Genomic DNA, 25,138 nt, shown 5'->3' with positions numbered 1-25,138 from the left:
CCTATGATCAAACACCTCAAAAACTTAAAACAGTTGCAGAGAAATCCAGACTAAATTTCACTAACAATTCCACTTTACCTTATAATAAACCATTTACCATGCTTGAGCTGCAGTAATCCCTTAACAACTCAAGAAACAGTGCTGCTGGCCCTGGTGGGATATACTATGTAATGCTCCGAAATTTGGATCAAAGATCACTCTCCTTCTGCTCCTATTTTTCAATCGAATTTTTTCCGAACATACCTTCCCGAGTTCCTGCATCATTCTTATGTACTTGCAATTGCAAAGCCCGGTAAAGAACATTTTGTTCCGCAAAATTACAGACTGATATCCCTTACCAGCTGTCTCAGCAAAACCCTCGAAAAAATTTTACATCGCCGTCTTACTTTGTTCCTGGAGTCCCAAAACTTGATTAACAACAACCAATTTTTGGATTCCGGAAAAATCGATCTTCGTTGGATCTCATGATCAAAACCGAGACAAACATTAGAAATGCTTTCATCAAGAAGGAACATCTCGTCATGGTCTGTCTTGATGTTGAGAAAGCCTTTGACACTACACGGCGTTTCGGCATCTTAAAAGATCTGCATTCTCTTGGCCTGAGAGGTAATTTACCATATTTTAACCAAAATTTTCCTCATCGGAGATCCTTTCAAGTTCGTTACCGGGGAACCCTCTCTAAGATCTTTACCCAAGAAGAAGGAATTCCACAAGGGTCGATTCTCAGTGCCACTTTGTTTGCAATGAGAATGAACCATATAATTGGACTCATTCCGAAAACTGTAGATTCGTACCTTTTCGCAGATGATCTCTCAATATCCTGTCATTCTTAAAACATGCATTATATTGAATACCAGCTACAAATATCAATTAATCGCATCCTGACAGGGATGACACAAAATGGTTATAGACTGTCCAGCCAGAAATCTGTTGCCATTCACTTCTGTACCAGACACAATATGCATCCTGAACCCGAGCTCCACTTGAATAACCATCCTCTTCCCATAGCTAATAGTATTCGTCTACTAGGATTATTTTTCGACAGCAAGTTGAACTTTCAAAAGCACATTGAATATCTCCGGACAAATTGTCAAAAGAAACTGAACATACTCTTATCAGCGACAACATGGGGAGCAAATCGTTACAGCCTGCTTCACTTATACAGAACCATAATTAGATCACGCCTGGACTACGGGGTGCCTGTTTTCGATTCTACTAGGAAGAGTGTTTTATCTCGCCTCAACCCTATTCAACGTTCAGCTCTTAGAACAGCACTAGGTGCGTTCAGAACATCTCCAGTGCAAAGTTTGTATATTGAAGCCCATGAACCTCCTCTAAATATCAGGAGAAAGATGTTGCTGTTGAACTATGCAATCAAGATCCAAAGCCAGGTGACCCATCCTAATTGGTCAATATTTTATGATCCGCTGTATATGAACCTGTATAGAAACAAACCACAGACAGTTCGGCTTGCTGGTATTAGGCTAAAACATCTAGCAGAAGATTGGGATATACACTTCGATAAAATCTTGCAAGATCCTATAGATCCCGACCCTCCATGGTCTGTCATCATGCCATGTTGTGACAATTATTTCCACCAGTGGGGAAAACACTCTCTATCAGACTTTACCATCCAACAGCTACACATTGAACATACTCAACATTATCCCGACTTTGCTAAAATATATACAGATGGATCGAAGTCTGAGAGTGGATCGGGTGCAGCAGTGGTACTTCCTGATACCATCATTTCTCTATCTTTTCTGACAGAGTGCAGTAGCTACACGACTGAATTATATGCCATAAAGCTTGCATTAGAAAATGTCTTCCATATGTCAATTCAAAAGAGCATAATATACACAGCCTCGCAAGGTTCCGTATTAGCATTGCAAAACAATTCTTCACCTACTCACCCGTTATTAAAGCTCATCAGAACACAGTTGATACGTCTTAGAGAGCATCAGCAAAAGGTTATCTTCTGCTGGATCTGAATCCATACCGGAATACCAGGAAATGAAATTGCAGATGATGCTGTCAAAAATCCATCCGACTCAGCCCCAACGAATTCCCTAGTACCAGTCACAGATTATAAAATGAATGTACAAAGAATATGTAAATATCAATGGACTCTTCAGGTGCAAACGCAATGTCATAATAAACTACTCCAAATAAAACCTTTACCAAAATTATGGGCTTCTAGCTCCATAGCAAACAGACAAGAAGAAGTAATTCTAGCCAGAGCCAGAATCAGCCATACTCATTTAACCCATCTGTTTCTTTTGTCAAGAAATGATCCTCCAAAGTGTAGTCATTGTCATACACCACTCACAGTCAAACACATACTTCTGGACTGTACTCTATACAATAATGCTCGACTAATGTCTTTCAGTTCTCTGTCAAATTTAAAGGAACCTTTGTCACTTAGCCATATTTTAGGCGAAAATTCAAGCCTCGCAGAATTCTTCTCCTTCCTAAAACGAATAGGATTGTATAACTGTTTTTAACTGCTTCTAAATCAACAAATGCAGACAGTATGCACCACTTCCATAAGTGCAATATGGCCTAAGTAGCCATTGCACTTAAAACCCCCAACAACAACAACAACAACTTCTTTGGTAGATAGTAATCTGCATGGCTAAAAGCTTCTCATAAACTTTACCAAGACCAGAAAGCAATACCATAGGTCTGTATGAAGTAGGTGAACTGCTTGGCTTGGTTGGACTTAACAACGGTGAGAAGTTCATCATGGGTAAAGGGTAATTCGTCAATGTCATTACCATATGACTCATTCAACGCATGCATATGATGATGTTCTAGATTAACACATGGGTTATCAGCCATGTTATCATTACCTGTAAGTTGATCTAAGATTAAACTCGTGGAATCTTCTCAATTACACATCTCAGTGGGACCCTTGCCAATAGAATATATAACATCAGCAGCTGCTCTGAATTTGCCAGTACAAATTTTATAAACCAATCCCCAAGGGTCATTATTTCCTGCTGTTTTCACCATTTTCCAACAATCATATTTCTGTTTAGCAATAGCATGGACATACTTGTTACGAAGACTTTCATAGTCTTCCTTTAATCGAATAACTTCCACGGCACTTTCCCTACATTTGCTTTTCTGAAATTGCTTCCTAGACTTGTTAACCTGTTTTTCAATAGAGTAAGCTGAGGTGTTCATCACTTAACAGGTCTACGTTTTATCCATTTCTGTTTCATAGCAGCTACACACGCATCATAGATAACTTTTTGCAAAAACTCCACAGAGACCACGATCATGCCCACCGAAGACTTTTCTCAAAGTTATCCCAGTTTACATACTTAACAGCAGAGTGCCATAATTGAATCAAGCCAACACTGTTTTCCCTATGTGTATCGATTTCATAAAATATTGCACGATAATCATTCAATAACCAGTCAGATTTGACTTTCCATCCACAGACAAATCTGGCGGCAATTGAATTAGTAATTGGCTCTAGATTACTAACTCAATCTAACTCACCCACCCCATAAGTTTCTGCACCGCTATAATATCATCTAAAGCTTTCCATCTATCACCAGTAATGCCACTGAAACAAAGTGAACTCTTGTCCTTCTCTTCTTTTTTCATTTATATATGTGAGGAATTCCTTATCCCCACTCTTTGCCAACCTATCCTTTTCTGTGGAAATATTACAGATCACTTTGTAGCTGTTATAGGCTACAGTACTTTTTATTGCTCTGTAACTTTTCCATGCTGTGTTTTTCTGCCGAAGTAAAATGGCAACTTCACTATTCATCCAATTTGGAAGTCTTCGTGGAGCATTTTTTGAATGGTATATACACATTCAAGGCTTCTGTGATTAATGTTTTAAAGGTATAGCATAATTCAATTATATTCGTTCTCTGTGCAATAACCACCCAGTTAATAGAGGCCATGTAGCACCTTAAAGCATTTTAATTTCCTTTTCCGAAATTATAACCCATTCCTTTGCCTTTACCTATGAATAAACTCAAACAAGAAGCTGTAAAAATTCATTATACATCAGGCATAGACTTTTTTTTTTTCTTTTTAATCTAGTTGCGAGAAAACCGGGTTTGTTACTTTGTGCATTGATCTCATATTGTGGAGAGGTATGTTGTTTCTTTATTTAAAGTGTGTCCACTATCCAGATGGCACCTTCTCTGTAGCCAGGTGGGCAGGAGCAGCAGCGCTTAGCACACGCTTCTTGATTAGACCAGGGTTTGAGCCCATGATACGGAGGATGTGGAAAGGTCACCAAATACGGAGGATGCGAAAAGGTCAGGGAATGACCACTGCATATCACCGGAGCAATATGACCTTAGTTGCTAATGGGCTTCTAGATATATGTTATGAGATATATCCACAATATCACTAGTGAAGTGAACATAGTTAAGTCTAAGTGAAAGCTCCGTACTATAGTGAAATCACCAACTGACAGTTGCAGTCAGTTAAAAATGAGTTTTTCCTAAAACCTACCAGAATTCTTCATCACAGATGTTCTGCTCTAACTGTTCTAACACAAGAAAGGGATTTCAAGAGCAAACTGACAGGTCTTCCGTATATCGCCAGCTAGAAGGTGGTAATAGCATTTTGTTCTTATTGCTATATCTCCCACCAGAAGCTGATATTTTGTACTAACATAAATTATTATTTCAACTCTCGCAGCTTTTTGCATAATGAATGACAAAAATGGGCATATGTAATAACTAAAAGAAAGGCAGTGGTTACAAATGTAAAAAAACAGCCAGTTTGTTAAGATTGGCAGAAGTAGTTTTTTTCTGCACAAACAGTTTCCCCAAGCTTCCATGTCAACCTGGAGGAATGGGCTGATTGCATTCTCAGATATGGTGACATGCATGATCAAACTGATTTTCTTGGTGGAATCTATACCTCACCCTTTCTGACATCACTCTTAGAGAATGTTGAAATTTATGTAATTACTGTCATGCTGATAAAGCATCGGTGAGAGTCAGTCTTGTTCAGATTTCAATGCTATAGACTAGATGAGATTTCTGTTTAAAATTGCAGTTTCAATAAAAAAATATATATATGTATACACATACAGGGTGGTTCATAATTCCTGGTACAACTGACAAGAGGCTGATTCTTTATGAAAAAATAAATCAAATGTAGAATCAAGTTTTTTCATATGAGGCTCCATTTTTGAGAAAATCATCTTCAAATAGTTGAGTATGCTTGCACTTGACTAAGACACCATTGAGCAGATCTCGATACCAACCACTATTTACTCTTCTCTTTGTATACAATGTCACAACGTGGTGTGTTTATGATACAATGTCATCATTTGTTATCATCAGTTTTAGTATCTTACTTTTTATCATTATTCACTATCAGTTTCTATCAACCCATTGCTATGGCAAGGTACAGTAATCACAAATACACAGACATGCTCCTTGCATTAGGAGCATGTGCTAGAAATGCTTCTGCTGCAGCCGGTCCCTCCGTAGCCAGGTGGGAAGGAGCAGCGGTGCGTAGCACATGCTTCTTGATTAGACCAGGGTTCGAGCCCGTCACCACCAAATACGGAGGATGCGGAAAGGTCAGGGAATGACCACCGCATATCCCGGAGCAATATGGCCTTAGTTGCTAATGCTCCTAAAATCCAAATAACAAACAAGCTTCTGCTGCAGCAAATTATTACAGAGAGAGAGAGAGATCCCAATCATCTTCATCCAGACAGGCGAGTAATTCAAAGAGTAAAGCAAACGCTTCCATTCGCTGCATCAAAATCGCAGACGTCGTCGACGACTGCCTAATTATACAGAAGAAAAAATTATGACGGATGTCAATAATAATCCTCGTATTAGTACGAGAGATCTTTCTTCTCGGCATAACATTATCAGGTCAACAATTATTCTTACATTATGTGAGAACAAGATGCATCCGTTTCATGTTAAGAGAGTGCAAGGACTAAGAGCCCGTGATTTTGTTCCATGAATGGCTTTCTGCCATTGGTTACTTATGCATCCACAATTTTTATCATGAATTTTATGGACTGATGAGTCCAAATTTGCATGACATGGAATTTTCAACGTACATAATACGCATTGGTCAGCACTTAAATCCTTACATTATTGTTGAAACACATTTTCAAGAAAGGTGGAGCATGAATGTCTGGACTGGTATAATCAATAACGAAATCGTGGGACCTTATTTCCTTCCAGATAATTTAAGGGGTGCATTGTACTTACACTTCTTATATAATGAGTTACCCGGACTATTATAAAAGGTTTCTCTGGATACTAGAAGAACTATGATTTTCCAGGATGATGGTGTCCCAGCTCATTTTACTCGAGAAGTGAGGAACTTTTTAAATGAACAATGTGAACATTGGATCGGTTCGTTTTTTTTTTTTTTTTTTTTTATGTGAACCCCAATTATCAGTACATATATTTCTATATAATATTTAATATATAATGAAATTTCATATAATTTTCATTATATTTCTGTATAATGAAACTGCTTGTCTTGCAATCTTCTATATAAATTTTAAATATCAATTTTATTTTATTTCAAATAAAATATTTGAAGGTATCTAATTTTTTTTTCATTTTTTGTTTACTAATATTTATCATACTTAATAGAATTAAAGTGATAATAAATGGTCATTTGATGCTTAATCTTTTCTTTTATATGTGCATTTAATGTCTCTCTGAATTTACTTAGAGGACAATGTGAAATTTCTGAATATTAGCCTATGCAAATTTTGAAGTTTCTTTTGTTTTAGAGAATAAGAGGGAAAGCAAAAAGAATTGGAATGTCAGTGAATCTTCAAGTGGCACAGATTCCAACTCAGAGGAGGAAATTGTGAAAGATAAAGAAAGTTAGTAAAATCTTTGTTTATTCACTTAGAGAAGTAAATTTTTGCCTTGATTGATTTTAAAATTAAATTTTAAATATATCCATAATAGCAAAAATTACCTCTTGCATTTATTATTTTAAATAGTCATAGTTATATCTAGGGCAATAACCTCAAACTATGAAGCTGTAAAATTTTATTACAACTCAAGCATAGACTTTTTTTTTACCTAGCTGTGAGAAAACCGTGTTTGTTACTTAGTGCATTGATCTCATATTGTGGAGAGGTATGTTGTTTCTTTATTTAAAGTGTGTCCACTACCCAGATCCAAGTTTCAATCCTTTATTGGAATATCATCAGTGGATGGGTAAGTATTGAGTAAGCCTAAGCAACAGAAGTTATGAGGTATATCCACAATATGTATGATGGTGCAGTAAGTGAAGTTGACATAGTTAAGTCTAAGTGAAAGCCCCATACTGTAGTGAAATCACCAACTCACAGTTTCAGTCATTTAGAAACAAGCTGCCCCTAAAACCTACAAGAATTTTTCATCACAGATTTTCTGCTCTAACTCTTCAAATAGGCCTCTTGGGTTGGGAATGTCCTGATTCAAAATAACTGCAATAATACACCAACCATATAACTAAATTCAAAACCATATAACTTCATTAAAATAGGAATAATATAGTTTAAGACCAGATAAAATTAAAATGATAAATAAAATATACTGATTGTACAATTAAAGCAATAAGATAAAATAAAAATAAATAAAATATAAAGAATAGCAATTACACTGTATGGAATAAAAACGATAAAACAACCCTAGATTTCAGAGGCGATTGTCTTCTTTCTCAACAGTAAGACTTAACTTGCCATAGCACATCCTTAAATGACTGCAGAATTATGGCTCACAACGCGTGTTATCGTCGGAGCATGGGCAGTATCCTCCACACGTGCACTGAAACCGGAAAAAGCTTGGGAGCACGCCAAATGGAATCGTTCATCCCATCCAGAATTACGGTTTCAAAGAGAGCATGAATACATATTCTTCTGTCTCTGTTAATGGTAGTATTATGCTCAGAAGAGCAAATCTGCAAATTCTTGAGCCATTTGCGATTCCAAAATTCATACGAATGGTCAACTATAAAAGGGCATTACCAGATGAAATTTGGTGGTTCTCCTCCAAAAAATAATCAGCCACAGCAGATTTCCCAAAATCTGTGGCCTTTATTGCGTTAATATGCTCCCCCATATAATCTTTGAAACAGTGTTTTGCCTCAGCAACATAGTGATCTTCACAATCCGGGCATTTAATCTCATATATAACCCCACTTGTACCTTCCACAGGTACGGGATGTTTAATCTTTGACACGACTGTGTGCAATCTTCACCCCAGTAGTTGCACACAGCATGTCTAACAAGCATGTAATGCTCGAGCGATTTGCTCAGTTAAGCTCGGATAGTAGGAGATGTATGCGGTGGCAATGGGTGCAAACAGCTCTCTTTGTCCATGTTCTGCTTCCCGAACATATTTATCCAAGATCTTTGGGGGGGGGGGTATTTGCATTTCTGAGATCTGCTGTGACACATTTAATCTCCTCCTTTCTATCCTCAGAGGTGCTACAGTAGACACAGCCCTATCCAACAAGGCCCTAATAACACTATTCTTGTGATTGTTGCCTCGAGCCATGTTATAATGCGTATATTGCCTCCGGCACATGTGCCTATGGTAACACATGCTGCAAGCCAGATAGTAGGAGATGTATGCGGTGGCAATGGGTGCAAACAGCTCTCTTTGTCCATGTTCTGCTTCCCGAACATATTTATCCAAGATCTTTGGGGGGGGGGGTATTTGCATTTCTGAGATCTGCTGTGACACATTTAATCTCCTCCTTTCTATCCTCGGAGGTGCTACAGTAGACACAGCCCTATCCAACAAGGCCCTAATAACACTATTCTTGTGATTGTTGCCTCGAGCCATGTTATAATGCATATATTGCCCCCGGCACATGTGCCTATGGTAACACATGCTGCGAGCCATGATCTTGCAGTTATTTAAGGATGTACCATGAGAAGTTAAGCCTTACTCTTGATAAACAAGGCAGTTGCCTCTGAAAGCTACTGTTATTTTTATCGCTTTTAGTCCATTTTATCAATTTTGTTCCATATAGTGTAATTATTTTATTTCTTTTATCTTACTGCTTTTATTGTACAATCAGCATATTTTATTTTATCATTTTAATTTGATCCGGTCTTATACTATATTATTCCTATTTTGATAAAGTTTCAGTTATATGGTTGGTGTATTATTGCAGTTATTATGAATTCTGCTCCAACTGTTCTGACTCAAGAATGACATTTCAAGAGCTAGCTGACAGGCCTACCTTATATTTCCCTCTAGAAGGTGGTAATAGCATTTTGTTCTTATTGCTATATCTCCCACCAGAAGCTGATATTTTGCACTTACATAAATTAGTTCTTCAACTCTCACAGCTTTTTGCATAATGAATGACAAAAATGGGCATATGTAATAACTAAAAGAAAGGCAGTGGTTACAAATGTAAATAACAGTCCAGTTTGTTAAGATTGGCAGAAGTAGTTTTTTTTTCTGCACAAACAGTTTCCCCGAGCTTCCATGTCAACTTGGCGTAATGGACTGATTGTATTTCCAGATATGGTGATTTGCACGATAAAACTGATTTTCCTGATGAAATCTGTACCTCACCTCTTCCACCCTTACCTGGATTTGGCGCGTTATAGTCTTAGTTGCTAATGCACCAATAAAACCCAAACCAAATCAAATTCTTCCACACTTTCTGACATCACTCTTAGAGAATGTTGAAATTGATGTAATTACTGTCATGCTGATAAAGCATCAATGAGACTCAGTCTTGTTCTTCCTGTGCAGTATTGCCTCATTAGTATTTGATATCTTGTTCAGATTTCAGTACTGTAGACTGGCTTTGGATGCTGTTCAAAATTGCCCTTTCAACAAAAAAAAAAAAAAAAAAACATACTAACATAATTACTATGTTAGTATGTATAATTAGCAAATCAAATGCCACAGATTATAGACACATCTCAAAACGTTGATCGATATCTAATCAGGAAATGACCTATGTAATACATGAGCAATATTGTTGCATCTGAAAGAGCAGGACTAAAATATTTACAAACTATACAAAAATTTCCAAAATACTAATCTATATAAAAATATACAAACTATACTGGGTCCCTTCATCAGCTAACATTACAAGGGAAATCAAATGATGCCAGATGTGGTAATGTATTAGACAGTGAACCACGTGCACGAAGTTGGTGAACGTTATGGAGGCAGTTATGACTCGAATAAGTGAGGTAATTGCCTTACCCTCTTCTCCCATAGGCTTAAATATATATCGCCAGGAGGAAAACTTTTTTAATGTATAGAGATAACAGAACCAAAATAATAATACATAAAAAAAAAAAGATAAAAAATAAAGAAAGAAAAAAAAAAAAATATATATATATATATATATATAGACAAATGTATATTATCAGTGTATTGGGTGCTGACCTGTCAAGTGTAATTACCATGGAAAAAATTGAGAATGCCTGCAAGGTAAAAGCAGATTACCTGAAATTAAAGGAAATTAAGATTAACATAAAAAATAATAACGATAACAACAATGGCACCTAAAGCAGTGGGTCTATATACATATAGACCCACTGCTTTAGGTGGTGGTATATATATATATATATATACAAATTTGTATATATATATATATACTATATATATAATTGCCAATCTAGAGAAAACAATGCCATCATGAGTCTTCACAGAAATATTGAGAGAAACATGCCAATAGATTACGAACTGATCATAGAATAAGTTCAGTGAAAATGGAGCAAGTGGAAAATGAATGCTACAGGAAGCGAGTAGCTAATGTGGGCGAAAAACAGGCAGAAACTCAGCGAACCATTATATGACTCAGACATAACATAAGATCTTCACAGGATCCTGATAACAAAGAAACCACTGAGGTATCATATTGCGATTTAGGTGATATGGTATGTGAATGTCAATGTTGCGGAAGATTATCTTTTCATGGTGAACTCGGAAGAGCTGCACATTCGTGTCATCATTGAGGGAAGATATGTTTGCCGGTGGCAGATACCTATCCAGACACTTTAAAGATGTTCGACAACACGGAAAAAGGGACACTTCTGAGAAAATGTTCAGGTCTACAACAACCTTTATGCCTTCGTGCCTTTTAATGCCGAAAACATGGACTTTCAAGGTGGCAGTGGCCATTATACGATGCAAATATGAGGAAGTTCCATGATGAAAGGAACAATGAGTTTAATGTCCATTAGTGAAAAGTACTGATGTAGACTCGAACTGTTTTCTCGTTCGAGTCTACATCAGCAGGAGTTGGCGAGCAAAGCCAGCAGAGGGCAGAGCCCCTTAGTTTATTATTTTTATATATTTTTTTTTCTTATTGGCTGCAGCAGCAAAAACCTATGATTTCCTTGCACTCTATGGCTAATACTAAAGTGAATAATACTAATTTGTTATTTCTATTAGATAATTCAGTAATTTTCATTACTATATCTCCACAGAGGGACAGTCAGCATTAAGTCAAAATGTTTATCGATACTGCCAGATTGATACAGTGGATAACTTACTTGCCTAAGCAATAAAGGTTGCGAGGTTGAATTCAGCCTCCACTATGGGTGTTGAAATTGTCCAATATTGGTATGAAATGTGATCTCAGTCACCTTAAAAACTAAATACATTTGTACTATTAATTGCTATACTCTGAACCAGTGATGGGCATAATTGAATGATTTCTATGTTAGAAAGAATATTATAATTGAGAGATTTCAATAATAAAAAATAAACAAATGATATCATTCAAATGACATCATTTGTTTATTGTTGTGTGACATAATTGTGTGACATAATTTTATTTTATCATTTGAGTTATATAATTGCATGATTTGTTATAAGTAATTTTCCATAATTGAATGATTTTCTCTAATTAAAATAATTAATCATGACATCTAAATTATGCCCATCGTAGGTCTGAACTAGTATTGAATGTCTCCCAAAACAAATGATTTTATATGTTGCAAATATAATGACATACAGCCTAGGTAATACATATCAGAAATTATTAATACAATGTAATAATGCATACATTTGTCAACTGCAGTGCGTGTGTGGTGTTTTTTTTTTTGTTTTTTTTTAACGTCCAGCTACCCTATTTTATCTCCTGCTCTGTATGGTTCACCTCCCCTCAGAGAAATATTCGCCTCTGTAGCCAGGTGGGCAGGAGTAGCAGTGTGTAGCACACGCTTCTTGATTAGACCTGGGTTCGAGCCCATGACCACCAAATACGGAGGATGCGGAAAGGTCAGGAAATGACCACCGCATATCCCCGGAGCACTGGTCCCACAGGAGTTAGTTATTGTCGGACACTGTATTGTGAGGGAGACGGGTAATATATTGTGTAAAAAAGATAGATGGAATAGGACCGGGGTATGTCTGCTAGGAGCAAAAATTGAAGATGTAGAGCAGATATCATCTTTTAAGGGTACAAAGGGTGATATTATTGTACACGTTGGTAATAATGACATTAAGAGTAGGAGATCTGCAGATTTACTTAACAAGTAGAGGTCAATATTGAAAAAAAAGTCATGAGTTGGGGTTAAATTTCAGTGTCGGTAATTCTGCCCAGACACGAGAAGAAGGAGTATATGATGAAAGCCTGGTCAATCAATTTGGCCCTGGGGGGATTGTGCAAGGCTCATGGGGTAGAATATTTTTCAGTGGGGTCTATGCTTGTCAACAGGAGAGACTCCTTCAACCAGGATGGGATACACTTAAATACAAGTGGTGCAAGAGTGTTTGCTGATGCTATCCAGGCAGCATTAGATGGGTCGGAAAACTGCTAGCTTTGGGGGGGGGAGTTAAAAGACTAAAAGGTTAAAAGTAGCCGCAGCCAGTGGTGAACGTGCTTCTTGCACTACTTCTATTAAAATGGGCAGCGTCCTGGAGGGCGGGGAGGGTGCTGGGGGTTTCAGGGACCGATGGCAGTCATCATGAAACAAATAAATACATAGGCTGTATTAGGGAGACTAAGACTAAGAATAGGTGCATGCATACTTGCATGTGCCTCCGTAGCCAGGTGGGAAGAAGCAGCAGTGCGTAGCACACGCTTCTTGATTAGACCAGTGTTCGAGCCAGTCACCACCAAATACGGAGGATGCAAAAAGGTCAGGGAATGACCACCGCATATTCCCGGAGCAATATGGCCTTAGTTGCTAATGCTCCTAAAAACCAAATAACAAACAAACAAGCATACTTGCATGCACACCAATGCTTGAAGTATAGTGAATAAATTTGATGAATTTGGAGTACTGGTCAAGACATCAAAGGCTGATATTGTTGGGATATCAGAGACATGGTGTCACACAGATAATAGGAATGCAGAATTGGAATTTGGGGAATACAATGTGTACAGAAATGATAGATGGGAAGGGAAGGGAGGAGAGGGTTATGCTGTTAAAAACATAGACAGACAGTGCAATGTTGAGGTCAGTTTGGTGTGTCATAAGCACTGCTAAAGCAAAAATAAGTGTAGGAGTGTGTTATGGGCCTAATGAGTACAACAAACAATTGTACAAAGAAATAGTGGGCCAGTAAATCAGAATGTCTTACAATGGGGGATTTTAACTTCCCGGATACTGACTGGAACTTGTGCATTGGTCACTCGAACATTAGCAAGACTTTTGTGAATTTATTGGATGATTGTTTTCTGCAGCAGCATGTTTAAGAGGCAACCAGAAACAGTAATACTCTTGATCTTGTTATCAGCAGTGATTATTCATGTATTAAGAATTTGCAGATAAAGGAACTACTAGGTGGCAGTGATCACAGTTTACTAATGTAGGATTTACTTAAAAATGTAATTATCATCAGGATTAAAGGGAAGTGTATTTACGTCCATAAAGGTGACTAAAGTGGTCTCAGACTGTTTTAAATTCTGTACAGAGGAACCAACTGATGATGTTACCAACAGCAAATTCTATGTGGGAAGCAGCCAAGGAATTAATCGTGGAAGCTAGTAGGTTTTTCATGCCGATTAAGAAATATTGTTCAAGATTTAGGCCTAAATGGATTTTTATTCTCTGCAAGTGGCAGAGAATAAAAATTCATGGGATGCATATAAATTATCAGGCAACACAGAAGCCTGTGGCAGATATAGGCTAGTCTGTAATCAAGTCACAAAGGGGATTAGGCAAGAGAACGCTGATTACAAAAAATTTTTGGCAAAATATGCAAGGACTTTACTTATATAGGAGATTGGACCACTTGACATCTGTGGTTTGACTGTTGATGATTCTGCTCAGATAGCTGACAAACTGAATGAGTATTTTGCATCTACATTCACACGAGGAGTTATTAAGGGAAGAAAATGCCAGAAGTTTATCAAACTGTGACAGGGTGCTTAATGATTTTGTAATAGGGCGCCTCCGTAGCCAGGTGGGAAGGAGCAGCAGTGCGTAGCACATGCTTCTTGATTAGACCGGGGTTCGAGCCCGTCACCACCAAATATGGAGGATGCGGAAAGGTCAGGGAATGACCCCCGCATATCCTGGAGCAATATGGCCTTAGTTGCTAATGCTCCTTAAAAAAAAAAAAAAAAAAAAAAGATTTTGTAATAACTGAGAACAAAGTGTAGAAGAAATTGTTGAAGTTAAACATAAGAAAGGCACCTGGGGTTGATGGGATCTATCCAGTTATATTAAAGGAGGTGGCAAATTAACTAAGCAAGCAAACCCTTCGCCATAATTATGAGAGCATCCTTGGTCACCGTGGACTGGAGATGTGCAAATGTATCACCAATTCAGAAACACAGATTTAAGGGTGACACGAGTAATTACAGAGCAGTTAGTTTAACTTCCATTCCGAGTAAAATAATGGAGTCACTCTTTAAAGATGCATTGCAGGATCATCTAGACATGACCACAGAAATAATTCAGACACCGCATAGGCATGTTAATGAAGTCTTGTCCGACAAATTTTATTGGATACTATGATGTGGTTACAAAGGAACTAGAAGAAAAAAATCATTTTGATTTCATATACTTGAATTTCAGGAAACCTTTTGACGCTGTTGCGCATTTAAGATTAGTGTACAAATTGGAGCAGTATGGTATTAAGGGTAAGTTGCTACAATAGATAAAAGGGTGGTTGAGTGGGAGAAGACAGAGAGTGGTAATCAATGAATGCTGCTCTTCTTGGACTAATTTTATCAGTGGAGTCCCACAGGGTTCTGTGTTGGGCCCGCTGTTTTGTATATTTATCAATGATATTGATGTGGGTATATCAGGCTTAGTGTCAAAGTTTGCAAATGATTCAAAGTTTGGCAGGGTTGTTAATGACAGTAATGGCAGTGTGCTACTGCACCAGGATCAAGAAAATTTGGGTAGATGGGCTGAGAAGTCGCAACTGAAGCTTAACATTGACAAATGCAAAGTACTGCATATGGGTAGAAGTAACCCCAGAAGAATGTACCAACTGTGTGGTACTAAACTTAGGGAGCTAGAAAATGAAATGAAAGAACTGGGACTGATTGTGCAGTCAGATATGAAGTTTTCTGAGCAGGTCATGGAGTATTGTCAATGATATATACAGGAATTTTGGTAGCAGAGAAAAGGAGGTAATTATCCCTTTCTATAAAGCAATGCGCAGACCACGCCTTGAGTACTGCTACAGGTCTGGAGGCCTCATTTTAGGAACAATGTAGAGTTGCTAGAGTGTGTACAGAGAAAAGCAACGAGATTGGTGAGTGGAACAAAGGGTTGATGTTACCAAAAAAAAGCCTTAAGTCCTGCAAATTGCAGTGGCTGGAGACTAGGCACCAGCGAGGTGATCTGATCGAGGTGTATAGGGCCACTTTTTTACTTATATAAATGCTAAAAAGAAGGGGATGAATCTGATTGGTCCACTTGATATCAATGGTTTGGCTGTTGATGATCCTGCTCAGATAGGAAACAAACTGAATGACTATTTTGCATCTACATTCACACATGAGGAGTTATTAAGGTTTGAAAATGGCAGAAGGTTATCAAATTGTTGCAGGGTGCTTAATGATTTTGTAATAACTGAGAGCAAAGTGGGGGGGAAATTGCTGAAGTTAAACGTAAGAAAGGCACCTGGGGTGGATGGGATCTATCCAGTTATATTAAAGGAGGCGGCGAACCAACTAAGCAAAACCTTAGTCATAATTATGAGAGCATCCTTGGACTCAAGAGAGGTCCCCACGGACTGGAGATGTGCAAATGTATCCCCAATTCACAAAGGGTAACACGAGTAATTACAGACCAGTTAGTTTAACTTCTGTTCCGGGTAAAATAATGGAGTCACTGGTTAAAGATGCATTGCAGGATCATCTAGACAAGACTGCAGCAATAATTCAGACACAGCATGGGTTTGTTAAGGGAAAGTCTTGTCTGACAAATTTGATAGGATATTATGATGTGGTTACAAAGGAACTGGATACAAAAAATAATTTTGGTATCATATATTTGGATTTCAGGAAAGCTTTTGACACTGTTGCACATGGAAGACTACTGTACAAATTGGAGCAGAATGGTATTAAGGGTAAGTTGCTACAATGGATAAAAGGATTGTTGAGTGGGAGAAGACAGAGGGAAGACAGAAGACAGAGAAGACAAAGGCCTTGAGTACTGCATACAGGTCTGGAGACCTCATTTTAGGAAGGATGTAGATTTGCTTGTGCATGTACAGAGAAGGGCAACAAGATTGGTGAGGGGAATGAAGGGATCCTCTTACCAAGAGAGGCTTAAGTTCTGTAAATTGCAGTGGCTGGAGACTAGGCACCTGTGCGGTGATCTGATTGAGGTGTATAATGCCTTGAATGGGTTGAGCATGCTGAATTCTGATGGGATCCTTCCACTTGTTCAGATTACGAACCTAAGGGGTCATAAATTCAAATTAAGAAAAGACAGATGTAGAATAGATGTGCGGAAATTTGCCTTTAGCCAGCGGGTGGTTAATTGCTGCAACAAACTTCCATCTGTCGTTGTGGAAGTTGATAAGTTAAATAAATTTAAGGAGGAACTGGACAGGCATTTGAAGGGAATGGAGTGATTTTTTTTTTTTTTTTTTTCCTGGCTGATGCTGTATAAGCTCATACACGTGCTTTCTGGCATCACATGCCACTACTACTACAACTACTACTGCTGCTTGCCTCTTGACCACTTTACTCAGATTACGAACCTGAGGGGGCATAAATTCAAATTGAGGAAAGACGGTTATAGAATAGATGTGCGGAAATTTGCTTTTAGCCAGCGGGTGGTTAATTGCTGGTACCATCTTCCATATGTCATTGTGGAAGTTGATAGCTTAAAAAAAATTCAAAGAGGAACTGGACAAACTTTTAGAGGGAATGGTTGTGCTGAATTGTGTGGTTTTTTTTTTTTTTTTTTTTTTTGGCTGATACTACATAAGCTCATTCACTTGCTTTCTTGCATCATATGCCTCTATTACTATTTACAACAGAGAATCCATTGTTTATACTTGATTTGACACTTTGCCACCGTGTAGTTGATAACAGTTTCTCCATCTTTCTGCAGAAACTCAGTTATTTCTGCTTGTTTTTGTTTTCTTCTTCGTAATTTTGCAAATTCCTGCCTATTTCCATTAATGATTTGGTTGTTAGATGTAATGTGGTAGTTTAACTTGCAAAATATAAACATGTGATAACATTCTTCTTCTTCTCTGTTTATGTACTGTATCATATCACTTTGTAGTGCATAGCTAATTAACAATGCCTTTCGGTAAGATGCCAAAAGAATTATGATGTAAAATTTAAATTTCAGTAGATGCAAATCTGGAAAAGATAACAATGTGTGTTGTACTATATGTAGATGGTATTTTTAAATTTAAACTCAGTGTGATCAGTCATTAGTGAACAAATAAGCATAATGCTTAGAAAGTGTTTTAGATTTCTATTTACACTCTGCATGAATTTGTACTTTCAGTATACCATATTTTATTTTAAAATCTGGAACATACAGGATGTGCATTCCTTGTAAGTTAAGTGATTTAACTCTTTTTAAATAAAGTTTTTACCTGTGATTATTTTCAACATATTAAAATGAAAAATCAGCTTTTGTATTCATTTTTCTGAATTTACTCTTTCCCACAATTTATGCCTTTACTTTTTTTCTTTTTTTTTTTTTTTGATACCTGAAAAATGCAATTTTGGGGTTTTACTGCATTTAACAAAAACACTGAAAACTGCTGCAGTTATACACTGATGGCCAAAACTGTGGAAACTTTTAAAAATATAGCTTCCTTCTACTTGCCATATACTTTATGGCAAGTAGGAGGAAGTTTTTCAAGAAAAAAAAATATGATGGTGTATGCAATTTCAAAATTCACTTTATATCTGTACTGAATACTATAAACAATATGGAAATTCATACAGTTATAATGTTAAAGTGTAACTTAAATCTATAACTTGGAGTGTCCTTGCAGTAACATCACAGTCAGTATTTTTTTTTTTTTATGTCAACCCCAAACACGAGAGGTATTAGAACCTATAGTACTTAGTACCGTGCTTAGATTGGTGGTTGAGAAGACGAAAGAAGATATTTGTTGACATTGGACTTGAACTTCTGTAGACTGTAATTTTCAGGAAATACGTATGAAGGAAGGTTGTTCCAGAAAATGGCAGTTGAATGAATAAACAAGGAAGATGAAAATTTGGTTCTCTGAGTTTGAAGTTGGACAGTAAATGGATGTTGGCTGGTGGCAGCACTTGTTCGGACTGTTTTGAAAGAGAGAGCGGGAATTATAGAAGCCAATTCAGAAGAACGGTGCCCATGGAAGTATCTGTAGAAGAGGCATACAGCAGAAACAGTACATCTACGAGACAGCGAGTGGAGAGACTCCGTTAGAGATGAATCATTAATTAACCTAACTGTCCTCTTCTGAATGGAATCAAGAAGCCTGAGAGAGAGAGGTTTTGGGGGCACCACCCCAGATGTGGGAACAATATTCCATGGCAGGGTGGATTTACAATTTATACAGAGTGAGCAGCTGTTTGGAAGAAAAGTAACGCCGAGAGCGAAAGAGAAAAGCAAGTTTTTTCGATGCAGAGGAAGCAATATTTGTAATGTGCTTGTGCCAAGAGAGATTAGAAGTCAGGGTAATTCCCAAAAGAGATATATCATTTTGCCTAGAAATCGGAGTGTCACTAAAGATAAGCATAGGAGCAGAAGAATCCTTTTTGCGAGATATAAGACTGAGTTTTAGAAGGGTTGAAATCAACTAAGTTGTCTTTGCCCCACTGGAGAATTACCTGAAGATCGGCATTTAAGGAGTTGGTAGCAGATTTTTGAGAAGTTGAAGCTGATTGAGCAGGACAAGGTTTCTCAAAATTGAAAGTAGAGTGCAATGTGCTATCATCGGCAAAACTATGGATAGGATTTCAAGTCAATGGAAGAAGGTCATTAATATACAAGAGGAAAAGAGTGGGGGAAAAAAAACTGAACCTTGGGGGACTCCGGCATTAGTGGAGAAGTTAGAAGATGGAGAGCCATCTACCGTCACGCCGACCGGGCTAGCCGAGTGGGTAAAGTACCTGCCCGGCAACCCAAAGGTCGCGGGTTCGATTCCCGCCTCGGGCTTGGATCAAAGTACTGCAAAAACCTTGGGAGGTGCAATATGGCCACAGAAGCCGATGCGCCAACAACTACCAAATCAAAAAAAAAAAAAAAAAAAAAAATCTACCGTCACCCTTAGTGAGCGATCAGAGAGAAAACTGGTTAACCAATTGCAAAAAACAGTACGCAAACCATAAGATGGAAGCTTGTTTAGAAGACCTTTATGCCAAACACGATCGAAAGCGTTTGAGATGTTGAGAGCAACTGCTTGAGTTTCACCGAACCTTTCCATTGAATTAGTCCATAAATGGGTAACATAAGCCATAAGTGATCGCAGATCAGACAGAAGGTTTCTAGGAAGTTTAAGAGTTGGCAGTTAATTGATTTCTCCGTTACTTTAGAAAGTGTAGAAGTAATTGCAACGGGATGACAATTAGATGGGAGGGATTTGTCTCCCTTTTTTAGCAACTGGCTGGATATTAGCATTAGCATTAGTAGAGGCATTTGATGCAAGAAAGCAAGCTTATTCAGCATCAGCCAAAAAAAAAAAAAAAAACAACCACTACTCCCATTTCACCCCTCAATTCGTTCGAAATACCTGTCCAGCTGAGCCTTAAATTTGTTTAGGCTATCAACTTCAACAATAAGCGATGGAAGTCTATTCCACAAACCAACTGCCCGCTGGCTAAAGGCGAATTTCCGCACATCTATCCGACATCCGTCCTTCCTCAATTTGAATTTATGCCCTCTCAGGTGATTATTCTGAGCAAGAGGAAGAATCCCATCGGCATTGAGCATGCTCAAGCCATTCAAAGCCTTGTACACCTCTATCAGATCACCTCGGCGATGCCTAGTCTCCAGGCTCTGTAATTTGCAAAACTTAAGCCTTTCTTCGTAAGAGCAACCCTTTGTTCCATTCACTAATCTTGTTGCCCTTCTCTGTACTCGTTCCAGCAGCTCTACATCCTTCTTGAAATGAGGCCTCCAGACCTGTATACAGTACTCAAGGTGTGGCCTGACCAATGCCTTATACAAGGGAATAATCACATCCCTGTCCCTGCTAGAAAAATTCCTGTATATCATTGACAAGACACCATGAGCTACTCTTGCAGCTCGTCTGCACTGCTCAGAGAACTTCATATCTGCCTGCACAATTACCCCCAGGTCCTTTTCATTCTCTACCACTGTCAGCGTAGTACCACAGAGTTGATATGTTGATCTGGGGTTACTGTTTCCCATATGTAGTACTTTACATTTGTCAATGTTAAACTTCATTTGCCACCTCTCAGCCCATCTGCTCAACCTTTCCAGATCCTGTTGCAGCAGCATAGTATCAGTAGTGTCCTTAACAACCCTGCCAACCTTTGTATCGTCTGCAAACTTGGACATTAAACCTGATACACCATCATCAATATCATTTATAAATACAGAAAACAACAATGGACCCAACACTGAACCCTGAGGAACTCCACTAATAACATTAGTCCACGTTGAGCAGTGTCCATTGATTACCACAGTCTGTCTTCTGCCACTCAACCATCCCTTTATCCATAGCAGCAATTTGCCTCGAATGCCACACTTCTCCAATTTGTGCAGCAGTCTTCCATGCGCAACAGTATCAAAAGCCTTTCTAAGATCCAAATATATAATATCAAAGTTATTCCCTGCATCCAGTTCTTTTGTGACTACATCATAGTATCCAATCAAATTGGTCAGACAAGACCTGCCCTTAACAAACCCATGCTGTGTCTGAGCTATAACTGAATTCTTGTCCAGATGATCCTGCAGTGCTTCTTTAACCAGTGCCTCCATTAATTTTCCTGGAACCGAAGTTAAACTAACAGGTCTATAATTACTTGTGTCAGCCTTTGATCCTCCTTGGAAATATGAGCAAATTTCCAAGCAGAAGGAAAAACACCTTTGGAATAAGAAAGTGAAAAAAGGCAGCAAAGAATAGGAGTAAGTTCAGGAGCACAGGTTTTAAGAACAAGTGGAGAAATACCATCAGGACCTATAGCTTTCTTAGCATCAAGATACGTCAAAATTCTTCTGACATCCTTTTGACGGAAGACCACAGGAGGCATTGAATGGAGCATGTTGGGAATGGCGGGAGGTGTTTTACCAAGATCATTAATATAAGAGTTGGAAGAAAAATGGGATGCTAGCAGATCAGCTTTATCCTTGGCTGAAGTGACAACAGAACCATCTGGTTTTGACAGAGGTGGGAGCAGAGATGGGCAAAAATTGCAGCCAATAGCTTTGGCAAGAAACCAGAATGCTCGGCTACCATTAGGGCAAGAAGCCTTCTACTCTTTGAACAGGCTAAGAGTACAAGTTTTCTACTCTTAGCCTGTTCAAAGGCTAGTTTGGACTGATTAATAACTGCTTTACAATTTTTTCGAGCTTTGGTGTAGGTAGAAGATGAAACTGAAGAATTAGAAACAAGCCAATTATGATATACAACATTCTTCTCTTGAATAGCTTTAGCACATTTATTGGAAAACCAAGGTTTAGATAAAGGACAAGATTTTAAAGTGGAGTGTAGGATAAAGGATTCCATTCCTGCAAGAATAATTTCACTGACGCAATCTGACGAAACGTTGACATCAGAAGTTTTGAAACAGTAATCTGACCAAGGAAAAGAAGAAAAGAAATCTCGCAGGTCATTCCATTTTGCATTCTTGTAATGCCAAACAATACAAGGTTGGGAATAGCCATGAGATAAAGGCTCCATCGGAGAAGAGGCAATCACCAAGTTGGGATCTGAGGTGCCTAAAGGACCTCTCACTTTGACCGTGTACATAGAAGGATTGTTTGTGAGAAAAAGATCAAGTAATGCCAATCCTAATCATACAGCCAATGTATTGGCTGTATGATTAGGATTGTCCTGTATTCTTGTAGGTAAATGAACAATCTGTGCAAGGTCATTAGTAATTGCAAAAGCCTCAGAATCTCGACCAGCTGGGTTGGTGTGAACATTAAAATTACGAAGGAAAAGTACTTCACTGTTAGGAAAGTTGGACTGGAGAAAGTCAAGTTGCAAAGAGAGGAAGTCAAAGAGCTCCAAGTGATTAGTGGAGTTGGGAAAATGGTAGAGACAACAGATGAATTTGACACAATGAGGTAGAGAGATTTTAAGTCAGAGAAGATCGAAAAGAGGAGATTCCAAATTATCAAGTCTCTGACAGGGAATATCGGAACAGACATATGCACAAGTACCACCTTTGAGGCGAAAGGAATCGTACAGCGAATAATTTGGGCAATAGAGATGAACAGTAGTTGAATCAACCGATAACTTAGATTCTGTCAGAAAAAGTACATGTTTGACAGACTGCTAGTGGAAATGTACATCGTTGAGATTAGAATTGAGACCACTTATATTTGTGAAATGAATTAGGAAGTGTTTGGGAGGTTTAGATCTTTTCGCAGATAAGGTTACTCTATTAGTTTGACAATTCATAGTGTATTCAATAGTGAGAAAAAGTGGGTGGGACATGCTGTATGAAGTAATGAAATTTTTGTATATGGCGTACACGTAGTAACAATATACCTAGATACTTGACATAACGTGGCCTCGACAATGCTCCCCGCATACACATTACTTGGACTCCCTCCAGTCACTATCTGGCAGAGTAGAGGTATAAGGTATAAGGTATGTTCGTGTCAGACGGCACCTGGGATTTCTCCCATCTCCGCGTGTGTTTCACTGTATCGAGGACAGTACACTGTCAAGCCAGAGACTTGAAAGTGTGTGGGTCGTGTCTGTGCAGTGTGATATGTTGTGCCCATTGTTTATCCGGCTAATTGGCCGCCAGGCCCCTAGTGGGGCCCGACGTTGCCCATACCCTGCCACGTGGAGGCTAGCCGGGTGTATCCAGTATCACAACAATTTGCTCTGGCAGGTCCTGCCACCTAGTTTCCTGGGATTTCAGTGGCTAGGGCCTATTTAAAAAAAAAAAAAAAAATTTATGCATTTGACATTAATGCTTAATGGGATTGCTGTTAGGAAATCGCTGGTTAGGGTTGAACACTAAAGAGATGTGTTAAAGGCCAAATAGGTCGGGCAAAATTTTGATGTTATTAAATTTAGACATGTAACGCTAGATAAAAGCTGATAGTGTTAGATATCTTAGAGATTTGCACAAAACCAGTAGAATTTAGACGGTTATAATTTGGCTGCATTGTTAAGGGGTGTACTAGGTCGATTTAGTGAGAGGGAGAGAGGGGGGGGAGATTGAAGACTGGGGAGGAAACAGATAGAAGAATAGGGACGGATAGAGTAGGCATCCCCAAAGAGGTCAGTGGAGACGAGCCCCACCAGGCGAAATATGGGGGGGTAGGCAGGGAGGAGAGGAGACAGAGATCCATCTCCTCCATTCCCTGCCTGGGGATGGGGTTTCAAAGGGAACCAGGTTAGAGTACCCAGTTCGGATCGCCAATGGCGTGTTGGCAGCAAAGCCGCAGAATGTCTTCGTCGGTGTCATGTCCAAGGAGTGTCGAATCCGGTATGAAGGTCCAGCTGCCCATCCCGCTCTGGGGGTGGGATATGTTAGCTGGCAGTGGGGAACCTACCAGGTGAAGGAGGGGGAGACACACACACATTTACTTCATTCGTAATGTGCATTCTCACTCTACTTGCATTCTTTTTTTTTTTTTTTTTATATTTATTTTATTTTTTTTTTTATATTTATTTATTTATTTATTTATTCTTTTTTTTTTTATTTTTATTTATTTATTTAGTTTTTTTTTTTTATATACTTTTTCTTATTTTATATATATTTTTTTATTTTTTTTATTATTTTTTTTATATATATATATATATATATATATATATATATATATATTTTTTTTTTTTTTTTATTTATTTATTTATTTATTTATTTTTTTTTTTTTTTTATTTCACTCAACTCATTCATCTTTTCCTCACACACCAGGAGGGGATGCAATGATGGGTAGCGTAAATTTAAATACTAATTAAAACCAGGGTTAGTGTGTACTTAACTTAGCATTTGTGGTTTGTGTTCTTTTCTCTCATGCTTGCACTTTTATTCATTCTTCTAGCTCTCATCTCATTTATTCGACTCTTTCTTTCTGCACTGCACTCTCTGGGCACCGCAACTTACTGTTATTCTTCAGTTGTGGTGCAGGCCTAGCTGCAAGGTTTTTTTTTTTTTGCAGGCCAGGGGAGAATGCAGTGATAGTGTTTATGTGGTTTGTAAATGTTTGTTGGTACAGTATATATAAAGTAATGTAAGTTATTTTTAACTTTGTATTCTTTCGGCCAATTACATTTGCTCTTCTGCTCATTCCCATTCACTTTCTCTGCATGCATTCCCATCCCCCTCCCCCACACTGGTTTGGGGCCCCAGGTTCCTACACATGGCATGGTAGTCATGGGGAGTTTTGTTATGTCAAGTTTCTGTCAGGGTGCAGAATACTGCTACCCTAACAGTTTTTAAGTCATCATCTGGGCGTGGTGGGAAACTTGGGCAATTTTACTATTGATTATTGTTTAATTGCTGGGGGGGCTGAGTTGCCATTCTTTGCATTGCTCTGCGCATTTCGAAAACTTTCTGTGTGAAAGATGTAAAAGCTTTATAATTTTGCTCTTCTATGATG

The 25,138-nt window shown here is 38.2% G+C and overlaps 1 protein-coding gene across 1 annotated transcript in view; it reads left to right on the top strand.

The window, feature by feature from the left end:
- LOC150087339 (uncharacterized) overlaps positions 1-25,138 on the top strand; it is a 353,008-nt gene that overhangs the window by 214,032 nt on the left and 113,838 nt on the right. The window contains exon 16 of the mRNA XM_090372447.1: positions 6,761-6,856. Coding sequence (XP_090228573.1) covers positions 6,761-6,856 — 96 coding nt within the window. The remainder of the gene's footprint in view (positions 1-6,760; positions 6,857-25,138) is intronic.

Source organism: Mastigoproctus giganteus, chromosome 4, assembly GCF_048544385.1.
Source record: "Mastigoproctus giganteus isolate SK-2022 chromosome 4, ASM4854438v1, whole genome shotgun sequence".
Lineage (NCBI taxonomy): Eukaryota > Metazoa > Arthropoda > Arachnida > Uropygi > Thelyphonidae > Mastigoproctus > Mastigoproctus giganteus.
The sequence above is the reverse complement of the archived record's forward strand: the minus strand, read 5'-3'. Positions and strand labels throughout refer to the sequence as shown.